Here is a 19,528-nt window from a genome sequence, read left to right on the forward strand (position 1 = left end):
ATACCAGGGCCATTTGTATTTTATTTTATTTAGCAATGCAGCGTGGAGTAGGTCCTTCTGGTCGTTCACGGGACAATTTGCAATGACCAATTAATTATCCTATCCTAGCTTTTGGTCTGTGGGAGGAAACCAGAGCACCTGGGAAGACCCACGAGGTCACAGGGAGGATGTACAAAACTCCTCACAGAACAGCATCAGAATTGAACTCCGAAACGCCCCAAGCTGTAATAGCGTAATACTCATACAAACATTTAGATGTCAAATGTTAAATATTTTATTAAGTGCTACAGAGTCCATACAGACCAGAGCTGGCTCACTGTAATACCCCAGACCCTCAGCCTGCTGCCAAGCCTCCAAGGCCTAGACTCTGATATTCATAGAACAGGCTCCTCAGCAAATGATGTTGGGCTAAACTAATTAGTAATCAAATGCCCAACTAAACAAATCCCTTCTGCCTACACATCCATATCCTTCCATTCCCTGCACATTCATTTGCCTATCTAAAAGTCCTTTGAATGCCCCTATCATATTTGCCTCCCCACCAGACCTGGTGGCATGTTCTAGGCACCTGCCCCTCATGTCTCCTCTCACCAAGTGCATGCTGTTTGGTATTTGACATATTAACCTTGGGAAAAAGAAACTGTCTTTTTACTCCATCAATATCGTTAAGGGTCTTGTCCTGATGAAGGGTCTTGGCCCAAAACGTCGACTGTTTATTCATTTCCATAGATGCTGCCTGACCTGCTGAGTTCCTCCAGCATTTTGTGTGTGTTTCCACTCTATCAATGTCTCTCAGTCTTATGAGCCTCTATCAGATCTCCCTTCATCCTCTGCTGCTCCAGAGACAACAACCCAAATTTGCCCAATCTCTCTTTGCAGCCCATGCTCACTAATCCTTGCAGCATCCTGTAAACCTCTTCCGTATCCTCGCCAAAGCCTCAAAGTCTTTTCGATAATGGGGTGACCAGAATGGAATGCAATAACAATAAAGTTTTATAAAGCTGTACAGAATATCCTGACTCAAATGTAATTCCTTGATTAATAAAGGCATGCATGTCATATATGCTTCTTTACCACCCTATCAACCTGTGCAGCCACTTTCAGGGAGCAATGAATATGGACCAAGATCCTTCTGCTCAACACCACAGTTAAGGGTCTTGCTATTAACAGTATACCACTCCTTTACATTTGATGTCCCAAAATGCAACACCTCACATTCAGCCGGATAAACTCCATCTGCCATTTCTCCGTCCTTATCTGCAACTACGTTCGTTGATATAAGGCAGCAGGGATAAGAACGTAGAGGACTGTGAATCTAACATCACTGGTAGGGAAACTGTAAGAAACTATTTCTTGAGACAGGGTTAATCAGGATAGTCAGCATGGCTTTAATACGGAGTGATCCTGTCTGGACAACATGACCCGCTATATCCTTTGCCAGTCTTCTATGTAAAGCACAACACTGCCAATTTTTGAATTATCTGAAAATTTACTAACCCACCCATCTACATTTTCATCCAGGTAATTTATATACATCACAAACAGCAGAGGTCCCAGCACAGATTCCCACAGAACACCACTAATCACAGGTCTCCAGCTAGAGCAAGTCCCTTCAACCACACGCTTTGACTTCCATGGGCAACTCAGTTCTGAATCCAAACAGACAATTCATCATGGATGGATGTCATGCATTTTAATCTTCAATATGAGCCTCTCCTGAAGGACTTTGTCAAACACCTTACTAAAATCCATGTAGGCAACATCCACTGATTTATCTTCATCAATCACCCTTGTCACTTCCTCAAAAATCGTAATCAAGTCAGTAAGACATGACTTGCCACAAACAAAGCCATGTTGCTTATCCCTAATTAGGCCATGGTTTTCCAACTGCTTATAAAACCAATCCATAAAAATTCTGTCCAGTAACTTTCATACCACCGACATGAGACCCACTGGTTTATAGTTTCCAGGATTATTCCTGTTTCCCTTCTAAATAATGGAACATTAGCTACTTGTTGTTCTCTGAGACTTCACCAGTGCCTAGAAAGGCCATTAAGATCTTAGTCATGACTCAAGCAATCTCAACTCTCGCCTCCCACAATAACCTGTAGTATATCCCATCAGGCCCTGGGGACTTAACTACGCTAATGTTCAACATATCTCTTCCTTTATCTCGAAATGCCCTCCACATCAGATGTAGACTTGCCTTTTAACAGTTGTTCCCAATAAACTCGCCCAAGTTCTTGCCTATTACTCTTGTAATTTGGCCTCGTTAATTTAATACTCACCCATAAGGTGCATACTTATCCTTATCTATAGCTATCTTAAAACTTAAGGAGTTGTGATCATTGTCCATAACTGCTCACCTACTGAAAGGTCAGTCATCTGGCTAGGTTCATTACCCAACAACAGGTACAGTAAGCCTCCCCACTCCCTCTTCTTGGACTATCTACATATTAATTTAAGAAACTCTCCTGGATGCACCGAACAAATTCTGCTCCTCTAAACCTACTCCTGGTCCTCTCTCAACCAAGTTTATATATGGCCACAACATCATAGTTCCATACACTGATCCACACTCTAAGTTCATCATCCTTACCTATAAATACTCCCAAATTTAAAATGCACACTTTAACCCACCCATCCCATTGTGTCTACTGCTTTGTTTCTGCCTGTTCTTGCTGATCATAACATCTACCTTCCTCAATCCCTCCACTTTCTCATGCATATAGGAGGCAGACTGAAAATCTGGTTGAACTGTGCCACAACCACCTCTCACTCAACGTCAGCAAAACCAAACAGTTGATTATTGACTACAGGAGAAAGAAACTAGAGATTCATGAGCCAGTCCTCATTAGGGGAACAGAGGTGGAGAGGGTTAGCAACTTCAATTTCCTTGGTGTTAGCATATAACCATATAAACATATAACAATTACAGCACGGAAACAGGCCATCTCGGCCCTTCTAGTCCGTGCCGAACTCTTACTCTCACCTAGTCCCACCGACCTGCACTCATCCCATAACCCTCCATTCCTTTCCTGTCCATATATCTATCCAATTTAACTTTAAATGACAATATTGAACCTGCCTCAACCACTTCGGCTGGAAGATCGTTCCACACAGCTACCACTCTCTGAGTAAAGAAGTTCCCCCTCATGTTACCCCTAAACATTTGCCCTTTAACTCTCAACTCATATCAGAGGCCCTGTCTTGGAACCAGCACATTAGTGCCATCACAAAGTATCTTGACTGCACTGTGGCCTGGTATGGAAACACAAATGCCCAGGAATGGAAAAGTCTAAAGAGGTGGATGCAACCCAGTCCATGACAAACAATGCCCTCTCCAGCTTTGAGCAAATTTACAAGGACAGCTGTCACAAAAAAGCAGCATCCATTATCAAGGATCCCTACCATCCAGGCCATGCTCTTCTCACTACTCCCAATGAGTAGGAAGTACAGGAGTCTTAGCTCCCACACCACCAAGTTCAGGAACAATTAGGTTCCTGAACAGATGTGGATAACTTCACTCCGCTCAACTCCAAACCGATTTCACAACCTACAGACTCACTTTCAAGGACTCTACAACACATGTACTCAGTATTATTTACTATTTCTTTATAATTGCAGTATTTGTTGTATGCACACTGGTTGGCAATCTTTATGTACGGTTTTCATAAATTCATAGAACATTACAGCACAGTACAAGCTCTTCGATCTACGATGCTGTGCCGACCTTTTACCCTACTCTAAGATCAATCTAACACTTCCTTCCTACACATCCCTCTACTTTCCCATCATCCATGTGCCTATCTAGGGGAACATCGGCTCAGACCATGAGAGGCCTGCGTCGGGCATTTTCATGCCTTACAAGGCGCAGATTGGAAGTCTGTGTGGGGCGCCACTCCTCGCACAAACTAGAGCAATGTGTGGTTAAGTGCCTTGCTCAAGGACACAAACACGCTGCCACAGCTGAGGCTCGAACTAACGACCTTCAGATCACCAGACGAACACCTTAACCACTTGGCCACGTGCCTATCTAAGAGCTTCTTATATACCCCTAATGTATCTGCCTTTACTATCACGCCTGGCAGAGTGTTATGTGCACTCAATACTCTGAAAAAAAGCTTACCTTTGACATTCCCCCTTATACTTTCCTCCAATCACCTTAAAATTATGCTTCCTCAAATCAGCCATGAAGAGTTGCAAATTGTATTTCTTTATTTTCCTGTAAATGCCTGCATGGAAATGAACCTCTATGTAGTATATGGTGATATACACTCAATAGCCACTTCATAAGGCGGCCACATGATTGGCTGATTAGATATTCGTACTAACAAGCAGGCGTATGTAATAACATGGCCACTGAGTGCATACATACTCAGATAATAAATTTACTTTTGACTTTCTAATTTGGTGCCCTGGCTGCCACCCTCCTGCCAAACTAGCTTAGACCCTCCTGAGTAGTGCCAGTGAACCTCCGAGCTAGGATATTGGTTCCCCTCCAGTTAAAGTGCTCTTGTACAGGTCAGCCCTGACCTAGAAGAGGTTCCAACAACGTGAAACCCTGCTCTTGCACCAGTTCTTCAGTCACACATTCATCTGTTCTATCTTTCTATTCCTGCCCTGGCTAGTACACCGTACCAAAAACAATCCAGAGATTACTATATTACGATTATGCTTTTCAGTCTCTTTCCTAACTCCCTATACTCACTACACAAGAATCCTTCCCCCTTTCTGGCCATGTCATTGGTGTCAATGTGCACCACGACCGCTGGCTGCTCAGTCTCCCCTTGAAAATGTTCTGCAGCCACTCCGGTATTGGGGAAACAGCAGAGCACCACAGTCTCTATCACAACCACCAAATCTCCTGTCTGATCTTTACCTAGAGTTCCTTTATAACTATTTCTCTACTTGATTTTACCCTTCCCTACTGAGCCTCAGAGCAGGTCACAGTGCCACTGACCTGGCTGCTGCTGATAGGTCACCACCCTAGCAGGTATCTAAAGAGGTAGACTTGCTGCTAAAGGTATTGGCCAAAGAGGAACCCTGCACTGGCTGCTTACTGTCTCCACTTCTCCTGGTGGTCTTCCATGACCTGAAACCTGTACCTTAGGTGTGATCACCTCAGTAAAAGATTCATCAATGAAATTTTCAGCCACCCAGATGGTCCTGAGTACATCCAACGCCAGTTCCTTGACTCAGTATGTCAGGAGCCTCAGCTGGTTGTACATCCTGCAGGTGTAGTCATCAGGGAGACTGAGAGGTTTCCGGACTTCGCTCCATCTTGCAGGAAGAGCATTCTACTACCAAGAATATTTTAACAACTTCTGTGTTATTGCCTTCAGAGACTCTAGGACTTGAACAAAAAGGTTCCTTAGTACTCCAGCATAGTTAGATCAAGGCAGTGGAAGGTTCTATAACCGTTTTTGTCTTCCCCTCAGCCTCCTCCCCTCCCCAAACCCCTTTAAACTATTCCTATGCAGTGGAATTGGAATTTCCATAAGCACTTGCTTTATTACTTCAGCAGAAGTCATCAACTTCCAATACAGGTGTCCCCTGCTTTTCGAACGTTCACTTTACGACACCTCGCTGTTACGAAAGACCTACATTAGTTACCTGTTTTTGCTAACAGGAGGTGTTTTCACTATTATGAAAAAAGGGAACGCACGCCCCGAGCAGCCAAGCTCCTCCCCCGGAACTGCATTCTAGCTGGCATTGCTTAAACACGTGCCTGCGAGCATCTGTGCTTTATGTCAATTTATTTTGAGCATCTGTTAGCAAGATGAGTTCTAAGATATCGGAAAAGCCTAAAAGAGCTTGTAAGGGTGTTACACTTAGCATTTCGATCATGGTGAATGAAGTAAGGACAAAGTGAGTTTGGCTTGTGGAAGTTAACGAAGATGATGTTGAAGAGGTTTTGGCATCCCATGACCAAGAACTGATAGATGAAGAGCAGGTGCAATTGGAAGAGGAAAGGATAACAATCGAAAACGAATGCAGTAGCGAACGGACCGAAAGTGAAGTCATCCAGGAACTGAACGTAAAGCAACTGCATGAGATTTTCACTGCAATGATTGCAGAAAAGTATGACTTTAATTTTGAAAGGGTACGTAGGTTTAGGGCATATTTGCAGGATGGTTTGAGTGCTTACAAAGAACTGTATGATAGAAAAATGCACGAGGCTAAGCAGTCAAGCATACTGTTGTTTTTCAAGCCTTCCACATCAGCCACAGCAGACGACAAACCTCGACCTTTGACATCGAGGCAGGCAGACATAGAAGAAGATGACCTGCCTGCCCTGATGGAAACAGACGATGATGAGATGACACCCCAGTGTCCCACCACCCCAACCTCCGGGCCGTGGACCGATACCGATCCGCGAAGCATGCAGGGGTGCAGCGGTAGCCGGGATGCACCCAACACATCTTTAAGAAAAAAGCCGAAATAAACAAGCTAATTAATTAGGTGCCGCCCGGCACGTAAATGTCAGCCCAGATCAGAGGCAATTGCCGATTGCGTCGTTAAGTTAGTCCTGACGAAGGGTCTCGGCCTGAAACGTCGACTGCACCTCTTCCTAGAGATGCTGCCTGGCCTGCTGCGTTCACCAGCAACTTTGATGTGTGTTGCTTGAATTTCCAGCATCTGCAGAATTCCTGTTGTCTACTTTATATACGCCGTGTATTTATCATATCATTCCTGCTTTTACTATATGTTACTGTTATTTTAGGTTTTATGTGTTATTTGGCATGATTTGGTAGGTTATTTTTTGGGTCTGCGAACACTCACAAATTTTTCCCATATAAATAAATGGTAATTGCTTCTTCGCTTTACGATGTTCCGGCTTACGAACTGTTTCATAGGAACGCTCTACCTTCGGATGGCAGGGGAAACCTGTATAGGATCTGCATATTCTGACAATGCTCCCTACTTTTCATTGTCCAAATAATTGACACAAGACCCCCAAAACAAGCACTCTACATCAAGTCTGATACAGCAGAGATTTCCAGAAAGATGGATAAAATGCCAAGTTAGTTCTTCAATGTTAATTTGGTTTCAAATTTTTCCTTGGTTGGAGGGGGGAGTGCGATCTTCACCTTCTCTGTGGCTTCTACATGTTCACAACATAGAGACTCTAGATGCTGCCCTTCTGAGTAGCTCCTACACCATTTCAAGCAGTCACAATCCCGGGGTTCTCAGAAGGCTTACTGCCTCCTGAGAGGATCTTACTGTGCTGGAGCTTAATAATTTGGTCCTGAGAGAGTACTAGATTTGCAGAATGCTGGTTTTTACTCATTTATTTTTCTACATCCTGGCACCACTGGCAAGACCTGCATTACTACCCATCCTAACTGCCCTCCAGTGGAAGAAGATACAGCAGTAATTGGGGAAAAATTATCATTGAAAGGGAAATGGATCATTGCAATTAGGTCTGATCCTGTTAAGGAAGCAAGAAATCCCCATAGCTAAGGAAAAATCAAAAGTGAATAAAATCTATGTGGTTTTTATGAAGTATAGACAAGGACACTGCTGTTAGTACAGCAACTTAAAGATGCAGAATAAATGTGGCAGGAAATAGAAAAAATGTTAAAGGAAAAATGTGTGGAGCTACAGGAGAATGATGCAGCAAAAGAAAGCCTGGTGAGAATTGTCAGGGGTTAGAGAGAGAGGAAGGAAGGAAAAAGACTGGAAACAACATAGGAACCCTGTAAACTACAATGTCAATGCAGTAAATTACAGAAGAGGTGGACAGTGAGGTGCGAGGAGATATTCCTCTCAGGAGTAGAGTGATGTAATGGATGCTGTTTGGGCACTATGAGAGCAGGATAAAGAAACATGCACTAAACATTCAGCAAGCAGAGACTGAAAAACTGTCAGGGTGAAAAAAACCAAAGAAAGAACAGCATGTGATAGTGCAGAGAAGGGTATAACATGTTAGGTAAGAAACAGTTTACGATAATATCTCAAAATTCTTGAGGTTCACGTCGTTAGCCCACTTCTTGAATCACCCCTGCCTTCCTGGTGAAGGCACTGGCAGAATTTATATCCAAAGAGCAAAGAGGAGCAGCCGTGTGGGAACCTGTCTGCTGCCCTTGTCCTTCCAGTGCCAGATGTTGTACAGTAACCGGGACTAGTTACTGCAGTGGTGTAAGCTGAAGCTACTGTACACCCAGTAGTGGGGTTGTGATGAGGTAACAATCAAGCAGGCTGCTTTGCCCATAATCACAACACAACTTGACCAAATGTCACATTAGGAGCAACACACAAAACATTGGAGGAACTCTCAACCCAGAATGTCCACTGCCCATTTCTCTCATTAGATGCAGCTTGAGCCACTAAGTTCCTCCAGATTTTTGTGTGTTGCTCCCCAACTACCTTTTGTGTTTCTATGTAGTATCAGGAGACCTGGCAAAAGTACAGTCAATGACAGGCAATAGAAATCAAGAGAAAAAAAATTCCTCCATCATATGATGTTGTGCTAAACCAATTAAGCTCATGATGCTTCATAACACTAATTCTTTTTGCCTGCACATAACCTGCATCTATCTAATAGCACCCTAAACACTAATTGTATCTGCCTCCACCAGCACCCATTCTAGGCAGCCCATTCTAGACACCCACCACTCCATGTTAAAGAACTTGTTTTGCACACTTCAAGTCAAGTCAAGTCACTTTTTATCGTCATTTCAACCATAACTGCTGGTACAGTACACAGTAAAAACGAGACAATGTTTTTCAGGACCATGGTGCTACATGAAGCAATACAAAAATTACACTGAACACGCAAAACAACACAAAAACTACACTAGACTACAGACCTACCCAGGACTGCATAAGGTACACGGAACAGTGCAGGCATTACAATAAATAATAAACAAGACAATAGGCACAGTGGAGGGCAGTAGATTGGTAGTCCGATGGCTTGAGGGGAAAACTGTTACATAAATAAACAGCTGAACGGCGGCGTCTGGGATCACGTCCGTTTCTGTACTCCCGCCGAGTATTTCGTTGGAGTCGGATGTAGTCCAATTTGAACTTTGGACTACAGTTCAAATGTACTTCATTTGAACGTTCCCCTCTCACTTTAAATGCATGCCATCTAGTATTGGATAGTTTGAATCGGCGATAATGACTCCAGCTGTCTACTGAATCTATATTTCCATAATCTTATAAACTTCTATCAGGTCACCCCTCCGGCCTTCATCACTCCACAGAAAAGAACTATAGTTTGTCCAAGCTCTCAAAGTTCAAATTAAATTTATTATCAAAGTACATCATGTCACCCTATACTACCCTGAAATTCATCCTCTTGTGGGCATTCACAGTAAAGCAAAGAATCAATGAGAAAGTACAAATACTGACAAACAAGATGACTAAGTGGCCAAACACAATAAATAAATAAATAAATAAATAGATGAATAAATAATTAACACTGAGAGCACAAGTTGTAAAGTCCTTGAAAGTGAGTCTATAGGTTGTGTTCAATGATCAGTTCAGTGTTGTGGTGAGTGAAGTTATCAATACTGGTTCAGGAGCCTAATGGTTGAAAGGTAATAACCGTTCCTGAACCTGGTGGTGTGGGACCCAAGGCTGCTGTACTTCCTTCCTAACGGTAGTACCTCTTAGCAGCTGCTCTCTAATCCAGGCAGCATTTTAATAAATATTTTTTGCACCCTCTCCAGAGTCTCCACATCTTTCTCATAACGAGAACTGAATGCTTACCTGAGGTACCTTGTTGAATGCCTTACTAAAACTCGTGTAGGTAACATCCACAGCTTTACTTTCATTGATCCCCTTTGTCACATCTTCTATCCCAAAGAATCCACTCCAAAAGTTTCCCTGGCACTGACATGAGACACATCTGTCTAATTTCCTCAATTACTCCTATTTTCCTTCCGGAACAAATTAGTTACTTACCAGTCCTCTGGGGCTTTGGCTAGGGTGGACACAAAGATGTTGGGCAACGCACAAAGTGCTGGAGGAACTCAACAGGGCAGGCAGCATTATGGAGGTGAATAAACAGCTGACATTTCGAGCTTCTTATTTCTTCCCACCTACCCCCTCACCTGGTTTCACTTATCACCTGCCAACTTGTATTCTTCTGGATGGACTTTCCCAATGTTGTAAAAAAAACACAAAAAACAAATCACTTTACCTTCTGATCCCACTCTATCATGTGTGGCGCCATTTCACTCGAAGCAAATCCAAAGGCAACTTTCTGAAACTCCTTCTGTTCATCTGAGAGGCCCACAGAGGCTGCCAAAGAAAAAGATAAATAAAGCAACAGTCTTTGATACACAGTTCTACAGCACAGGAGGATATTCAGCTCATCACATCTGTACCAGTCTTTTGAATGGGTTGTTTAATTCATGCTGTTTCCTTGCACTTTACTACACAGCCCTTCAACCATTTACTCCATTTCTTTCTGACCATGACCTTAGAATTTGCTTTATCTTCCCCTTTCAAGCAGTGCATTGAAGATGCCAACAATTTGTCCATGAAAAAAAATTCACATCACACAATGAGCTGCTGCGTTCTTCTGCAAATTATCTTAAATTGGTGTCACATCAGTATCAAGTCTTTTGGGACTATAAAAGGTTTCATTTTTTCCCCCCTTATTAAAACCAACTCAATTTTGAACATTTCTCTCATATCTCTCATTCTTCCTTGCTCCAAGGAGAAAACAAAATAGCATCTCATCCCCTTTTACGAATGAAGATCTTTTGCGGACCATCATACTCTCATGGCCTTATTCTGCCTTAAGTAAAAAAGACAATCAATCTTGTTTGAGTGAAATGTCCCAAGGTACATGCTGGGCGGAGAACTAGGCATATCTAACAGCGAGAGCTCAACTGAGTAAAGCTACAACACAGGACCAGGTTTGTGCTATCCAAGATAAATCCTACAATCAACAAATCAGATTGGAGTTCAATAGTCTTAAATTGTTTTGCATCACGAAATAACTCCAAGAATATCCTTACTCTTAACAATGGTGAAGACCAGCATGGTGATGTTCAATCGTTTTAACTAGAAATGGCAAACAGTGAATCCTTAGTGGTTTCATGGATATTATTTAAGTGAATCAGTTAATCTGAAGATTGGCTCCTGCCTTCACAACAGCCAATCTTTTTCAGACTAATCAATTCATTTGAACAATATCCAAGAAACCACCAAGGATACTTGGAGCAGACAACATTCTAACTGCAGGACTGATGACCTGCATACCAGAAATAAAATGCACCTCTAACTTTTTTGCAATACAATTAGAAAATTGGCACTTAGCAGCAAATGTAGAAAATTGTTTGTTAGAACAATTTTTGGGTTTAGCAAATTTATATTTGGCTAATGACTTTGACTACCAGTCCTCACATCCAAATATGTGTTGTGGATTTAATTTGAAGTGCAGCTCTGAACAATGGGTTCCTAAAAACCGTGAATCCCAGACCAGACAATGCTGATTAAAATTCATTCAGATGTCTGTGGTGTGCGTGTGTGTGAATGAATAAGGAGGTGTGAAGTTTGTATGTAGTTTCAAAGAAAGCATTGTGGATATATTGTAAATATGGAATTGTCCTTTGACGTGTAACACATAAAACATCGAACCTCACGTTGGGCCAGCGAGATCTTTTGACCGAAAACATCTCCATATGATGCCTGCTGTACCTTGTTTTGTTGAATAAAGAAACTGTTTCATATCTGGCAATACTTTTCTCCTACTTTTTCTCATTCACGCAACAACATTTGGTGTCAGGAATGGGATACCTTCGTGCAACCCATCGTGTGGCCAGCGATCTAAGCAGTCTAAGTGGGTGATTATTTTTAGAAATTAGCACTCACATTTGGATCTGTTTGGGTTGGTAGTATGCAGGAATGTGAGGTATCATGAACGCGGAGAGCTGAACTGGTAGATATAAAAGTAGTGTGTGTGCGTGCATGTGTGTTTATGTAAAAGATGAAACCTTGTGTGTTAATTTGGTGAGATGGAACCACCAGTTGCAAAGGGTGGGTAGTGAGGTTCAGGATGACAGAGTGGGGGCATGTACACTCATTTGGGGAGCTGCATTTTAGTATATGTGTTTAGTGAGTGTGATGCAATGGAATATAGGTGCTCAAAAGTGGCAGATTGCAGAGTACCTACTCTGCGGTTTTAAGTATGTGCTGTTAACTAGTACTCATCATTTATATTTTGTGTGATGTGGAAATTAGTATGGAGATATTTTAGGGAGAGGTTTTACCCAGATATATTTGTCAGGGCAGAACCCATTGAGGTCAGGCAACATCAGGTCAAGAGCCCTGATGATCTAAGCCAGCCCTTGACTTTGATTATGACCATTTGTAAGCCCTTCATTCCCAGGGAGAAACAGAGCATTTTGTCAAGGTTGCATGTGGAAATTTGGAATTCTGGTGCAAGCTCGAGGAAACGGTTGAAATTCACCCTAAAGATGAACCCTGAAGATATACACGTGTTGGTAAAAGCAAAGTGCCCGAGGAATATGTGGGACAATACATAGGCTCAGGGGATGCTGGATGGTACCTGGGCAAGTACTGGGAACGCCAGCAATGAAGAAAGATATCACTCTTTTAAAGGGGACGTGAGGTAGCATGGGGGGGGGGGAGGTGGGAGTAACTGGGGAACAATAACGGCAGTGATTCAAAGAGCTGATGAGACAGCCACAGAGCAAGGAATTGCTGGAATAGACGTGGGAGGGTGAAGGAGTTGATATGCTATAGCTGTGGCCTATCAGGATATGGTTGGAGGCAGTGTCCAAAAAGAGGAAAGAAAAACAGGTGAAAGTAATTTGAAATGAAATATCTTTATTGTCATTGCATAGTACAATTGTCATGCATCAATACAGTGAAAATGAGTTTGCAACTCATACGCAATGCTATAAAATAACAAATAAAATAAATAAACAATAAATAAATCAAGTAACCAGCCAGTACAAGCAATGTCCAGCAGACACGCAATCTCTCACCCCATCGGTGCCCAGTCTGACCAATTTGACTGTCGATCAGACCATAGAGCTGGTGAATACTGTTTCTAGGTCAGAAAATGATGTGGCAGTGGCCCCCACTGCCACTGCTGGTAACCTGCGGATGTACACAACAGTATTGTTAGGGGGCCGGCAATGCTATATGTTAGTGGACACAGGGGCATCGGTATCGATAACTGACCTACTCTTGCCAACAACCAGACAGGCCATTTATATTATATTTGGTTACCATTTAACCAAATTGGTAAAGGTGCTGAGGAAGAGGATTTCTTGGAATGTATGCGGGATGGTTTTTTGAACCAACATGTCGAGGAACCAACTAGAGAGCAGGCTATTCTGGACTGGGTTTTGAGCAATGAGGAAGGGTTAATTAGCGATCTTGTCGTGAGAGGCCCCTTGGGTAAGAGTGACCATAATATGGTGGAATTCTTCATTAAGATGGAGAGTGACATAGTTAATTCAGAAACAAAGGTTCTGAACTTAAAGAGGGGTAACTTTGAAGGTATGAGACGTGAATTAGCTAAGATAGACTGGCAAATGACACTGAAAGGATTGACGGTGGATATGCAGTGGCAAGCATTTAAAGATTGCATGGGTGAACTACAACAATTGTTCATCCCAGTTTGGCAAAAGAATAAATCAAGGAAGGTAGTGCACCCGTGGCTGACAAGAGAAATTAGGGATAGTATCAATTCCAAAAAAGAAGCATACAAATTAGCCAGAAAAAGTGGCTCACCTGAGGACTGGGAGAAATTCAGAGTTCAGCAGAGGAGGACAAAGAGCTTAATTAGGAAGGAGAAAAAAAGATTATGAGAGAAAACTGGCAGGGAACATAAAAACTGACTGTAAAAGCTTTAATAGATATGTAAAAAGGAAAAGACTGGTAAAGACAAACGTAGGTCCCCTACAGACAGAAACAGGTGAATTGATTATGGGGAGCAAGGACATGGCAGACCAATTGAATAATTACTTTGGTTCTGTCTTCACTAAGGAGGACATAAATAATCTTCCAGAAATAGTAGGGGACAGACAGTGAGATGGAGGAACTGAGGGAAATACATGTTAGTAGGGAAGTGGTGTTAGGTAAATTGAAGGGATTAAAGGCAGATAAATCCCCAGGGCCAGATGGTCTGCATCCCAGAGTACTTAAGGAAGTAGCCCAAGAAATAGTGGATGCATTAGTGATAATTTTTCAAAACTCGTTAGATTCTGGACTAGTTCCTGAAGATTGGAGGGTGGCTAATGTAACCCCACGTTTTAAAAAAGGGAGAGAGAAACCGGAGAATTATAGACCGGTTAGCCTAACGTCGGTGGTGGGGAAACTGCAGGAGTCAGTTATCAAAGATGTGATAACAGCACATTTGGAAAGCGGTGAAATGATCGGACAAAGTCAGCATGGATTTGTGAAAGGAAAATCATGTCTGACGAATCTCATAGAATTTTTTGAGGATGTAACTAGTAGAGTGGATAGGGGAGAACCAGTGGATGTGGTATATTTGGATTTTCAAAAGGCTTTTGACAAGGTCCCACACAGGAGATTAGTGTGCAAACTTAAAGCACACGGTATTGGGGGTAAGGTATTGACGTGGATAGAGAATTGGTTAGCAGACAGGAAGCAAAGAGTGGGAATAAACGGGACCTTTTCAGAATGGCAGGCAGTGACTAGTGGGGTACCGCAAGGCTCAGTGCTGGGACCCCAGTTGTTTACAATATATATTAATGACTTGGATGAGGGAATTAAATGCAGCATCTCCAAGTTTGTGGATGACACAAAGCTGGGCGGCAGTGTTAGCTGTGAGGAGGATGCTAAGAGGATGCAGGGTGACTTGGATAGGTTGGGTGAGTGGGCAAATTCATGGCAGATGCAACTTAATGTGGATAAATGTGAAGTTATCCACTTTGGTGGCGAAAATAGGAAAACAGATTATTATCTGAATGGTGGCCGATTAGGAAAAGGGGAGGTGCAACAAGACCTGGGTGTCATTATACACCAGTCATTGAAAGTGGGCATGCAGGTACAGCAGGCAGTGAAAAAGGCGAATGGTATGCTGGCATTTATAGCGAGAGAATTCGAGTACAGGAGCAGGGAGGTACTACTGCAGTTGTACAAGGCCTTGGTGAGACCACACCTGGAGTATTGTGTGCAGTTTTGCTCCCCTAATCTGAGGAAAGACATCCTTGCCATAGAGGGAGTACAAAGAAGGTTCACCAGATTGATTCCTGGGATGGCAGGACTTTCATATGAAGAAAGACTGGATGAACTGGGCTTGTACTCGTTGGAATTTAGAAGATTGAGGGGGGATCTGATTGAAACGTATAAAATCCTAAAGGGATTGGACAGGCTAGATGCAGGAAGATTGTTCCCGATGTTGGAGAAGTCCAGAACGAGGGGTCACAGTTTGAGGATAAAGGGGAAGCCTTTTAGGACCGAGATTAGGAAAAACTTCTTCACACAGAGAGTGGTGAATCTGTGGAATTCTCTGCCACAGGAAACAGTTGAGGCCAGTTCATTGGCTATATTTAAGAGGGAGTTAGATATGGCCCTTGTGGCTACGGGGATCAGTGGGTATGGAGGGAAGGCTGGCGCAGGGTTCTGAGTTGGATGATCAGCCATGATCATAATAAATGGCGGTGCAGGCTCGAAGGGCCGAATGGCCTACTCCTGCACCTATTTTCTATGTTTCTATGTAAAATCACCTTATTGATCCGCTCTGCTTACTTTACAGATCTATGAATATTGATTGCATATCTACCACTCCCTTGGGTCAGTTAGACTTCTATATTTTAGACCAGGCTGGCATACAGAATCATGCAAGAAACTTTGTTAAAAACCATACTGATTACATTGACCTACAAAGGCTATGACCAATGTCATAAAATGTGATCTTCCATAAGGATGAAAGGCAAGGCCAAGACATCCTGTGGTTGGATGAAGAAAAAGGCTGAGAGAACTGAAGACACCATGCCCACAAGTACACAATGCAGCGTTCATGCACGCATACTGGAAATGTAATTAAGGGAAAGTGGGCATGAAATAGTACCTGCAATGCAAGATCGAGGATAATTCAGAAGATTACAAATGTATTAAAGTCAAGAATGGTAACTGCATAGGGAGGGGTAGGGCCAATTAGAAACCAAAGTAATAACCTGTGGTGGAGCTGGGGGTGCAAGTTCTTCAATGAGTACTTCTAAGCTGCATTAACCAAGGAGCACGCTGTGGTCGATGGAGAGCTTGGGGAGACATTCCAGAGGATGTGAACATTAAGAATCAGGAAATATTGGATGTTTTGCAGCAAATAAAAGTGGATAAACCCCTAAGGGACTGTTGAGATGTACCCAAGGCTGCAACGGGAGGCAAGGGAGGAGATTGCTGGGGCCCTGGCAGACATTTTTGCATCCTCACTAGGCACAAATGACTAGAGTTATATAGAGGCAATAGTTCCTCTATTCAGCAACAGTAGCAGTTATAAACCAGGTAAACTATAGCCCAACGAGCTAGGTATCAGAGATAGGGAAATTATTTGAAAAAAAATTCTAAGGGGAAGAATTTATCTATAAATGGAAAGGTAGTGTATCCATTGGGGACTATTGTTTGGAAAATTCATGGAGGGGGTGGAATTCTACAACAAATTACTGTTGAAAAGAAGGTATTTGGTGTTTCAGGAAGCTTGCAGGTGGATAAATCCCCAAGGACCCGATGAGATGTATAACGGGGTGTTATGGGAGACAACTGAAGAGACCAGTGGGGGTTTGACAGAAACCTCTGCCTGAAGAACAGGTACAGATAACAGAAGGATATATTGTACTATATTCAAGAAGGGCAGCAGGAATAAGCCTCTACCACAAGCAATTGGGACTAGCTCAGTTAAGCATAGTTTTACTCTGAGCCAGGTAAAACAAGCAGAAGTGTCTAATGCCAGTGGTAGGGAAGTCATTGGAATTCGCGGTGGGGGGGGGGGGGGAGGGAAGATTGATCTCCAAACAGAAATAAACAATAATCAGAGATAGTCAAGGAAGAAATCAAAACCACAAGCAACAGATGCTGGAAATCTGAACTGTTTTCAAAAGCTAGCAAAGCACGTTGAATAGCATAGTGCAGTTGATTGTTGTCTACATAGACTTCAACCAGAACCCATGTGGAAAATTGACCAAAAATGTAAAAGCCCTTTGAAAGGCTACAGAAGGACTTAGGTTAAGAGAATGGGCAAAGAAGCAGTAAATGGGGTAGTGTCAGGAAGTGTATGGTCATGCAATTTGATAGAAGAAATAAAAGGGTAGACTATTTTCTAAATAGAGAGAAAATTCAAAAAAAGCAGGATCTCCCAGTGGCCACCCATTTTAATTCCACATCCCATTCCGATATGTCCATCCCTGGCCCCCTCCGCTATTGTGATGAGACTACACTTAGGTTGGAGGAACAACACCTTATATTGAAAGAGAACTGGGTTGAAACAACAGAGACTTTTGGAGAAGAGGAGTTCGGTGGGTAATACCGTTCCGGCTGACCGGAAGTGCACTGAGAGCGGTAAGCATAAAGGAGTTGGGTGCTTACTGATCTGGTTAACAACAGATGGTGCAATCCGGGGTATATTACGATCGAGGAACGTGTTTGCAGACTGGATATTGAACTTTTTACTGTTGGACTTCGGCCACATTCCACCGTGATACAATACTAGGCGGCACGGGAGGTCGTTCCTGCCCGTGGCCATCGAACGTGCAGCTTCTCCCGTGGAGGGTCAGACACCCTGAGCCAATAGACTGGTGCTGGACTTATTTTCCATCTGGCATAGTTTGCATTTTGTTGTTTGATTGTTGGGGGTTTTTGTATTGCTATATTCACGCTCTATTCTTGGTTGGTGCAGCTGTAACGAAACCAAATTTCCCTCAGGATTAGTAAAGTATATCTATCTATCTATCGCGTTTGGACAGTCTCCAACCTGATGGCATAAACATTGATTTCTCGAACTTCCCGTAATGCCCCACCTCCCAGCCCCTTCACCATTTTCCATCCCCTTTCTCTCTCTCACCTTATCCCATGCCTACCCATCACTTCCCTCTGGTGTTCCCCCACCCCCTTTCTTTCTTCCATGGCCTTCTGTCTCTTTCACCAATCAACCTCCCAGTTCGTTACTTCATCCCTCCCCCTCCAGGTTTCACTTATCATCTTGTGCTTCTCTCTCCCCTATCCCCACCTTTCAAATCTACTCCTCAGCTTTTTCTCCAGTCCTGCTGAAGGGCTTTGGCCCAAACCGTCGACTGTACTCGGTTCCTAGATGCTACCAGGCCTGCTGAGTTCCTACAGCATTTTGTGTGTGTTGCTCGGTTTTCCAACATCTGCAGATTTTCTGGTTTGTGAGAAGATTCAAAAATCGGAACCGCAGAGACTTGGGATTCCTTGTTCAGGATTCCCTAAAAGTCTTACGGACTGGAGTATTAAAAATTATAAACATAGATAGAGGCAATACTTTCCCCTTAAACAGAGGTCGAGTAAGGAGTAGGTAGGATCAGACAATCCAAGGAAATTGTTTTTCACCCAGAGGTTGGTTGAAATCTAGGACATACTTCCGTACTTTCCAGATGGGTAATTGACGGCATAGGAGACCACAGAGCGATTGCTGGTAATTATTTCCAGTCAAAGAGTCATACAGCACGGAAAAATGCCTTCAGCCCAACTCGTCGGGCTGACAGTGTCTATCCTTGCTCGCTGCAATTGCTGCGTTTCGCCCATATGCAGCTGTTGGTCTTACAGACATGGCGGGCTGAATGGCCTGTTCCCAAGCTGTATGACGAACTACACAAAGTGCTGAGCCAAAAAGACTCGCTGGGTGGCTCACGGTGCCCGACGACCGGAGCCTTGAGCCAGCAACTCTCGCCAGTCTACAGAAGTCACAGCAAGGGCACGTTCTCTCGCAGCGCGGACTGGAAACATCACAGCACGACCACGACCACGACCCCGACCCCGACCCCGACCCCGACCAAGGGCACTCACGATCGATGCAGCTGTGGACGGCCCTGCGGGAAACCGTGAACCGGTGGACAATTCTTCTCAACAAACAGCCGGCACCTCCAATCATCCTGAAAGACCTTCTGCTTCCGGATAAACAGTCTGATTGCTTCCGCCGCTCTTATTCCTCCTCCGTATCCCACAGCACATTGACACCGCTCCTTCCAGTCCCCTCTCCCACCCCAACCACTCATCATCCACCCTCACCCCCTTCCTCTCACCTTACACATTCCTTCACTCTTCCCACTCGCCCCATTCCCCTCCCCCTCCTCCTCCCCCCTCCCCCTTGGTTCTGCATTTTCCAACCATTACGAGCACTCTGAATGTTAGAATTAATTAAATAAATAAATAGAATTAATGTTTCTCTGCGATCCCCTCTTAGTCTACTATATGTACTTCATAGAACACAGGGCCAAGTTAAGAAATCCTTCATATAATACAGAATGTGGAAGCACTCAGCAAGTCATCACATCCGTGGAAAGACAGACACAGTTAAAAATTTCAGCTCAAAGACAACATCGGAACATGGAAG

At 43.3% G+C, this 19,528-nt stretch overlaps 1 protein-coding gene across 6 annotated transcripts in view; it reads right to left on the reverse strand.

Moving 5' to 3' along the window:
- acad8 (acyl-CoA dehydrogenase family, member 8) overlaps positions 1-19,528 on the reverse strand; it is a 103,377-nt gene that overhangs the window by 83,206 nt on the left and 643 nt on the right. For 2 of the 6 annotated variants that reach the window (XM_072238512.1, XM_072238514.1), the window contains exon 2: positions 10,154-10,254. In XM_072238512.1, coding sequence (XP_072094613.1) covers positions 10,154-10,254 — 101 coding nt within the window. Of the gene's footprint in view, positions 1-10,153; positions 10,255-17,544; positions 17,830-18,981; positions 19,141-19,528 lie in introns of those variants that run through there. The other 4 variants (XM_072238515.1, XM_072238509.1, XM_072238511.1 and 1 more) reach the window with 4 other exon arrangements.

This window comes from Mobula birostris, chromosome 20 (assembly GCF_030028105.1).
Source record: "Mobula birostris isolate sMobBir1 chromosome 20, sMobBir1.hap1, whole genome shotgun sequence".
NCBI classification, from domain to species: Eukaryota; Metazoa; Chordata; class Chondrichthyes; order Myliobatiformes; family Myliobatidae; genus Mobula; species Mobula birostris.